The sequence below is a fragment of the Myotis brandtii genome, unplaced genomic scaffold (genome assembly GCF_000412655.1).
Source record: "Myotis brandtii unplaced genomic scaffold, ASM41265v1 scaffold48, whole genome shotgun sequence".
Classification (NCBI taxonomy): domain Eukaryota; kingdom Metazoa; phylum Chordata; class Mammalia; order Chiroptera; family Vespertilionidae; genus Myotis; species Myotis brandtii.
The window spans coordinates 10,018,052-10,026,271 of NW_005368341.1; the positions used below are offsets into that span (position 1 = coordinate 10,018,052).

An 8,220-nucleotide genomic window follows, 5' to 3' on the forward strand; every position below is an offset into this window, starting at 1 on the left:
AGCGGCCCTGGGCGGCTGGGCAGCCACCATCCGAGGCTTGCCTGTGCCTTGGGCCAGCCCTGGGCAGCTGGGGGGCTGAGGGGACTGGGGGACTCTGGAGGCAGGAGGGCCGGCCTTGCCACGCACCTGCCACCCCAGCGGGGCTGAGGGGACTGGGCACTGCTACCTTGTGGCTGTGAGTGCCACCATCTTTGAGGGCATGGCAGTCAATTAGCATATTCCCTCCTTATTGGCTGTGGGTGCTGCCATTTTGAGGGCGGGGCGGTCAATTAGCATATTCTCTCCTTATTGGCTGTGGGTGCCACCATCTTTGCAATGGCATGAGGGTCAATTAGCATATTCCCTCTTTATTAGCTAGGAATAGTTTCTAATTTAAGCCTGATTTTATTTTCTTGTGTTTAATTTCTTTTCCAACATTAATTGGTATTTATTTATATTTAGATAATACAAACTATCTTTAACTTATTCTAAGTAAGTTATAATTAGCAAGGTAAGTAAACTACTATAAATAAAAATATCACAAATTACATTTAAGATTGCCTATGAATAATATTAACTCCTACTTTTTTCAATTATCAAAGATAAAAACCTTCCCCATTAAATGAGTGTCCTGTAAATAAGACTGTTATAAATCTGATAGAAGATTGTGCTAATTATTGAATTATGAAAAGGGTGAAAATCATGAAAAAGACGTTTAAAGTTAACTTGTAGAATGTGCATAGTTCAGTACCATTTCTCTTGTGTATCATTGGAGTTTTCCTTTAAGACCTGAAAGAAATAATTATTAAGAACCTTTATATTAATGTTCTGTTTTCTTTTTTTCTCTTGAGTTAATCCTTTTCTTTGGTTCTTTTATTCATATCTCTATACATCTTTCCCTTTTCATTAGTATTTTTCTCCAACATTTTGTGATCAGTTGTTATGCTGTTTAGAAACATACAGTGTAATTAATCATAGATTCCTAGGCCAATTCCTATTTTTAATTTTTGTATTATATAATTGACACAAGAAAGGTAACATAGATATCCTATATAATAAAAGGCTAATATGAAAATTGACCGAATGGCAAAACGACTGGTCGCTATGACGTGCGCTGACCACCTGGGGGCAGACACTCAATGCCTGAGCTGCCCCCAGCTGGCAGGTCCCAGGCCAGCCAAGGTGGGTGCCAGTGGGGGCCCCCTGATCACCCTGCCAGTTGCCCAGCAGATTGGCCCTGATTGCTTGCCAGGCCTAGGGACCCTACCTGTGCACAAATTCGTGCAGCAGGCCTCTAATAAAATATAAAGTATACTAATAAAATGAAGTCTACTTATGAAGTCACCACTTCAATATATGAATTAGAACATTGTAATTTTTAAAAGAATTGGATATTACCAAATGAAATTTTAAATATATATATTTATGTGAACCAGCACATTTAATACTGGAGAAATTCTTGTACACTAAGAGACTGTTCACAGCAGCACTGTTAACTTGCTTACTCACACATAAACAAGAGTAAAATTAAGAGGACAAATTACCCTCCCCAGCACTTTTATTGTTGCAGTTCTTAATTTTTGTTTATCTACTAATTTAAAGTGGTGATCTCACTTTAACTTACATTTTTCTGATTATTGCTGAGGTTGGACACTATTTCATTGGCCATTCATGTATCCATAATTGATTTGGGTTATGGAGTGAATAAGTATTTGTTTCCCCTGCAAGTGGGTAGATAGTTACCCCAGCAACATTTACTGAATGTTGAATTATACTTTCTGCAGTGATCTGCAGTATCACCTCTGACATACCAAGCTTTCACTGGCCAGTTTGCGTAACCCTGTGCTAATACTATAGTACTGTCTAAATTACTAGTGCATTATAAAAGAAAACTTGATATTACCTTATTTTTCCCCCTAGGAGTGTCATATCTCTTTATTATATAACTCTTTTTAAAAGTGTTTTAGCAGAGATTTAAAATTTTCTTCATAAAGGTTATATGCCACTTAAAAAAAAGATTTATTTATAGATACACCCACCCATCCCCAATTTCTGGCAGCTATTTTAAAATCTATTATTTTTCCCTAGCCGGTTTGGCTCAGTGGACAGAGCATCAGCCTGCGGACTGAAGGGTCCTGGGTTTGATTCCGGTCAAGGGCACATGACTGGGTTGCAGGCTTAGTCCCCAGTAGGCGGCCTGCAGGAGGCAGCGAATCAATGATTCTCTCTCATCATTGTTTTTTTCTCTCTCTCTCGCCTCCCTTCCTCTCTGAAATCAATAAAAATATATTTTTTTAAAAAATCTATTATTTTAAAAAAAGTTCCTAAATCCCTTTGTGCCTGAGGCAGTGTAACAGTAGATTTTCTCTACTAGCTTATGGTTAGCTACTTTTAAAACTGTTATAATTCTAATTTATCTTCATATCTTCTGTGTTTTCTATGTAGACAATAATATGTAAATTATAGCTACTTTGTTTCTTCACTTTTAATCATTATAGCTTTTATTTTTTTTTTCTATCTTATGGACTGCCTAGTAAAGTTTTGAATAGTAGCAATGATAATGTTGCATCCTTATCATTTTCCTTGTTCTAAAGGAAATAGTTCTGTTGTTTCACCATTAATAATTATTTTTGGTATAAGTTCTTGATGCATACCCTTTATCAAGTTAAATAACTCTTTTAACCCTAGTTTTCCAAGAAATTTCTTTGTTTGCTTTAAATAGAAGTGGTCCCATGGTTCTGTCAAATGGTATGTGGCATCTAAAGGGTTTATTTTATTTGCTACCTTTGCATTCCTCAGATAACCCAGTTTAGGCATAGTATATGATCTTTTATGAAATACCTCTGGCTTCAGTTGCTTTTTATTATTTAATTTCTGTAGGGTTGTATACCTGTGTTCATGAATAAGATTGGCTTGTACTTTACCTTTCTGCTACTGTCTTCGTTGGATTTTGGAATTAAAGTCCTATTTCACTGATGCATAGAGTTTTTGTTTATAAGACTGCTATAATATTATTGGGAATTTGGTTTCTTTTTTAAAAATCTTATCTAGTATGTGTTTAAACAGAAAACAAGATATGTCAAGGTTATAATGTCTTTTCCTTTAATAGATAACCTCCCAAATATTTTCTCTAAGGTCCGCATTTCATTTCTAAATATGCATTCATTTCATTCTGTTTTTTATAGCAATGTACTGGTATAACTATGAACTTTTAAAGAAGTGGTTGTGTGAGAAATCTGGTTTATATGAACCCACATTTATGATCAACTTTACTTCAGGAGCATTGTCTGGTTCTGTAAGTTTACTCTTTTGTTGTTAATATGTCAGAATGATAATTATCTTATTAAAACAGAACAAAATATTACATAGCATTTCATGTCTATTGAGATAGCACTTTTGAGCTGCACTGCTTTAAAATTTTTCTGAGTATTTATTTTCCTGTTTTGAGGGAATAAGTTACTAGCCATTCAAATATTTTAAAATGCACTTTGTATCTATGTTTTTATTATATATACATTATTATATTCTGAACAACTTTTGGACTTGTTTGATAACTATAGTTATGATAATTATAGTAGTTTAAATAGTGTTTTGTTATTACAAGGTATTTTGCAATTTGTTCATTAAATGCCTAGTTAGGTAATATTTAATGGAGTGTCATCTCATTTGTATAATAAAATTGAATAAATATAATGTCATTCTCTTCTGCTAATTTATTTCTTTGGGAACATATTAACTAAGTACTTTAGAACAACTTTTTAAATTGATTTGAGATAGAAACATTGATTTGTTCCCTTACTTATGCATTCATTGGTTGATTCTTATATGTGCCCTAATTGGGAATTGAACCTGCAACCTTGGCGTATCAGGACAGCGCTCCAACCAACAGAGCTCCCTAGCCCAGGCTGGCTAAGTACTTTTTAAAAGAATTTTAACAAATTTAACAAAAGAATTATACAATTGGAAGGGAGGAATCTCAAATGACCATTTTTGGGGTAGTAGAGAGTTCACCTTTTCCCACCCATCTCCATAATGAAAAGTCATATAGTAGACTTTATGCAGATTCGTATCACTATGATCTTGGCCACAAAGACTTTTCTTGTATCCACATACTTACAAAATGAATTTGTGATGACTTAGAGTGAGGTGCTAACATATTGGAACCAAATGAAAGAAATCAAAAAAAATATATTTTTTTAAAAATCTATTATTTTAAAAAAAGTTCCTAAATCCCTTTGTGCCTGAGGCAGTGTAACAGTAGATTTTCTCTACTAGCTTATGGTTAGCTACTTTTAAAACTGTTATAATTCTAATTTATCTTCATATCTTCTGTGTTTTCTATGTAGACAATAATATGTAAATTATAGCTACTTTGTTTCTTCACTTTTAATCATTATAGCTTTTATTTTTTTTTTCTATCTTATGGACTGCCTAGTAAAGTTTTGAATAGTAGCAATGATAATGTTGCATCCTTATCATTTTCCTTGTTCTAAAGGAAATAGTTCTGTTGTTTCACCATTAATAATTATTTTTGGTATAAGTTCTTGATGCATACCCTTTATCAAGTTAAATAACTCTTTTAACCCTAGTTTTCCAAGAAATTTCTTTGTTTGCTTTAAATAGAAGTGGTCCCATGGTTCTGTCAAATGGTATGTGGCATCTAAAGGGTTTATTTTATTTGCTACCTTTGCATTCCTCAGATAACCCAGTTTAGGCATAGTATATGATCTTTTATGAAATACCTCTGGCTTCAGTTGCTTTTTATTATTTAATTTCTGTAGGGTTGTATACCTGTGTTCATGAATAAGATTGGCTTGTACTTTACCTTTCTGCTACTGTCTTCGTTGGATTTTGGAATTAAAGTCCTATTTCACTGATGCATAGAGTTTTTGTTTATAAGACTGCTATAATATTATTGGGAATTTGGTTTCTTTTTTAAAAATCTTACCTAGTATGTGTTTAAACAGAAAACAAGATATGTCAAGGTTATAATGTCTTTTCCTTTAATAGATAACCTCCCAAATATTTTCTCTAAGGTCCGCATTTCATTTCTAAATATGCATTCATTTCATTCTGTTTTTTATAGCAATGTACTGGTATAACTATGAACTTTTAAAGAAGTGGTTGTGTGAGAAATCTGGTTTATATGAACCCACATTTATGATCAACTTTACTTCAGGAGCATTGTCTGGTTCTGTAAGTTTACTCTTTTGTTGTTAATATGTCAGAATGATAATTATCTTATTAAAACAGAACAAAATATTACATAGCATTTCATGTCTATTGAGATAGCACTTTTGAGCTGCACTGCTTTAAAATTTTTCTGAGTATTTATTTTCCTGTTTTGAGGGAATAAGTTACTAGCCATTCAAATATTTTAAAATGCACTTTGTATCTATGTTTTTATTATATATACATTATTATATTCTGAACAACTTTTGGACTTGTTTGATAACTATAGTTATGATAATTATAGTAGTTTAAATAGTGTTTTGTTATTACAAGGTATTTTGCAATTTGTTCATTAAATGCCTAGTTAGGTAATATTTAATGGAGTGTCATCTCATTTGTATAATAAAATTGAATAAATATAATGTCATTCTCTTCTGCTAATTTATTTCTTTGGGAACATATTAACTAAGTACTTTAGAACAACTTTTTAAATTGATTTGAGATAGAAACATTGATTTGTTCCCTTACTTATGCATTCATTGGTTGATTCTTATATGTGCCCTAATTGGGAATTGAACCTGCAACCTTGGCGTATCAGGACAGCGCTCCAACCAACAGAGCTCCCTAGCCCAGGCTGGCTAAGTACTTTTTAAAAGAATTTTAACAAATTTAACAAAAGAATTATACAATTGGAAGGGAGGAATCTCAAATGACCATTTTTGGGGTAGTAGAGAGTTCACCTTTTCCCACCCATCTCCATAATGAAAAGTCATATAGTAGACTTTATGCAGATTCGTATCACTATGATCTTGGCCACAAAGACTTTTCTTGTATCCACATACTTACAAAATGAATTTGTGATGACTTAGAGTGAGGTGCTAACATATTGGAACCAAATGAAAACAAGAGTGAAGAAGCTCACTGATGGAGACCTGCAAGAAAATATTGGAATAATTTGTATCAAAAACCTAGGCTAAGAAAGCTACTATGACTGAGTTCAAAATTCAGCTCTGAATATACCCAGGTCTGAGATTTATCAAACTAAGCCTAGTGGGTTATAAGCCTATTGAGGCAAAAGAGCAATTACTTTTTTTTTTAGCAATTAAATAGTTCCGATGCCAGCAAACTCTTCTCATTATCCCTCTTATTTGTGAGGTGATTAAATGTCACTTAATTGTATTTAATTTATATCTTAATCCATTCTGAAGAAAAACAAGTACTGTTTATTTTTAGAATTTCTAATAGTTGGAATGACATCAATTAACTTACAAATAAATGCTTACTATCTAAAAAAAAAAGTGTAATAATGGCTTTAGCATGTTTTTCCAGTTTTCCAGTAATATGAAGGAAAGTTGTTTTATTTTACTAATTCTGTTTAACATAAAAAATGTATTAAAAATTTTAATGATCTAGAAAATATTGCTGCCTTTTGACTGTTTTCAAATAAAAATTTGTCTTTGCAACAGAAAAATTATGTCAGTGGCCCTGGGTAGCTCAGTTGGTTGGAGCTTTGTTTGGTACACCAAAAGGTTGTGGGTTCGGTTTCTGGTCAGGGCACTTACCTAGGTGTGGTTTTGATCCCCAATTGGGGCATATGTGGGAGGCAACTGATCAGTGTTTCTCTCTCACATCAATGTTTCTCTCTCCGTTGCTCTCTCTCTACAATCAGTAAAAACTTATCTTCATGTGAGGATTTAAAAAAAAAAAAGTATGTCAGTGGACAATGTCAGGGCTTCCTGTCAGAAAACAGAAAACCACATCATTTTAGAAAGTGTCAAAAAGCGATTTAACAAATATAACATCATTGCTATTTTTTTCCTACTACATGCTAGATTGTGTAAGTGGAGACACAATAATTGAGAGATCTTTGAACCTGATTTCATTTCAAGAATTTAAGTCAACATTTTTCAGGTGAAATATAAATGATTTTAAGGGTCATTTTATGAGTATATTGATCAAATGTGAGTCCAGAAGCCAAATAAAATAAAAGATCAGGTTTATTTACTGTACATGCCTTTTATATCAAACTAGAGGCCCGGTGCACAAAAATTTGTGCACTCAGGGGCGTCCCTCAGCCCGGCCTGTGCCCTCTCGCAGCCTGGGACCCCTCGGGGGATGTCCACCTGCTGGCATAGGCCCGCTCCCCGGGGAATTGGGCCTAAGCTGGCAGTCAGACATCCCTCTGGCAGCCCAAGAGCCCTCGTGGGATGTCCGCTTGCCAGTGGGGAGCAGGCCTAAGCTGCATTCGGACATCCTTAGCGCTGCTGAGGAGGCGGGAGAGGCTCCTACCACTACCCCTGTACTGGCAGCCGTCAGCCTGGGTCATAGTGACCAGTCATTCCCAGGTGTTCTGCTGTTAGGGTCAATTTGCATATTACCCTTTTATTATATAGGATAGAGGCCTGGTGCATGGGTGGGGCCAGCTGGTGAGCCCTGAAGGGTGTCCCAGGTCAGGGTGGGGGTCCTGCTGGGGTGCCTGGCCAGCCTGGGTGAGTGGCTGATGGCTGTTTGCAGGCTGGCCAAGCCCCCCAGTGGGGACCCTCACCCCATGAGGGTGTGGCCAGCCTGGGTGAGGAGCTGATGGCTGTTTGCAGGCTAACCACAGCCCCCTCAGAGTGGGGGTCCCCGCCTGGGTGCCTGGACAGTCTGGGTGAAGGACTGATGGCTGTTTGCAGGCTGGCCACAGCCCCTTCAGGGTGAGGGTCCCCCTTGGGGTGCCTGGCCAGCCTGGGTGAGGGGCTGATGGCTGTTTGAAGGCTGGCCACAGCCCCCAGCCACCCAAGCTCCCAGTGGAGGCTGGCTGGAAGCAGGTATCTGGGATTTATTTATCTTCTATAATTGAAACTTTGTTGCCTTTAGTGGAGGCCACAGCCGGCCAGGGCAGGTGGGAAGCTTGGCTTCCTCCATCGACGAGGCAACCAAGCCTCCTGCTTGCTCCAGCTCCGTGGCTGCCGGCCGCCATCTTGGTTGGGTTAATTTGCATATAGTCGCTCTGATTGGCTGGTGGGAGTGGCTTGGGGCATAGCGGAGTTATGGTCAATTTGCATGTTTCTCTTTTATTAGATTAGA

At 36.5% G+C, this 8,220-nt stretch overlaps 1 protein-coding gene across 9 annotated transcripts in view; it reads left to right on the forward strand.

Moving 5' to 3' along the window:
- Nucleotides 1-8,220, forward strand: part of SLC25A40 (solute carrier family 25, member 40) — a 40,642-nt gene that overhangs the window by 27,023 nt on the left and 5,399 nt on the right. For 8 of the 9 annotated variants that reach the window (XR_001364032.1, XM_014547597.1, XM_014547602.1 and 5 more), the window contains one exon: nt 3,165-3,274. Coding sequence is in view for 7 of the 9 variants with exons in the window: in XM_014547597.1 (XP_014403083.1) it covers nt 3,165-3,274 (110 nt within the window). In the remaining 2 variants the exon portion in view is untranslated. Of the gene's footprint in view, nt 1-3,164; nt 3,275-6,983; nt 7,063-8,220 lie in introns of all 9 variants that reach the window. The other variant, XR_001364033.1, reaches the window with a different exon arrangement.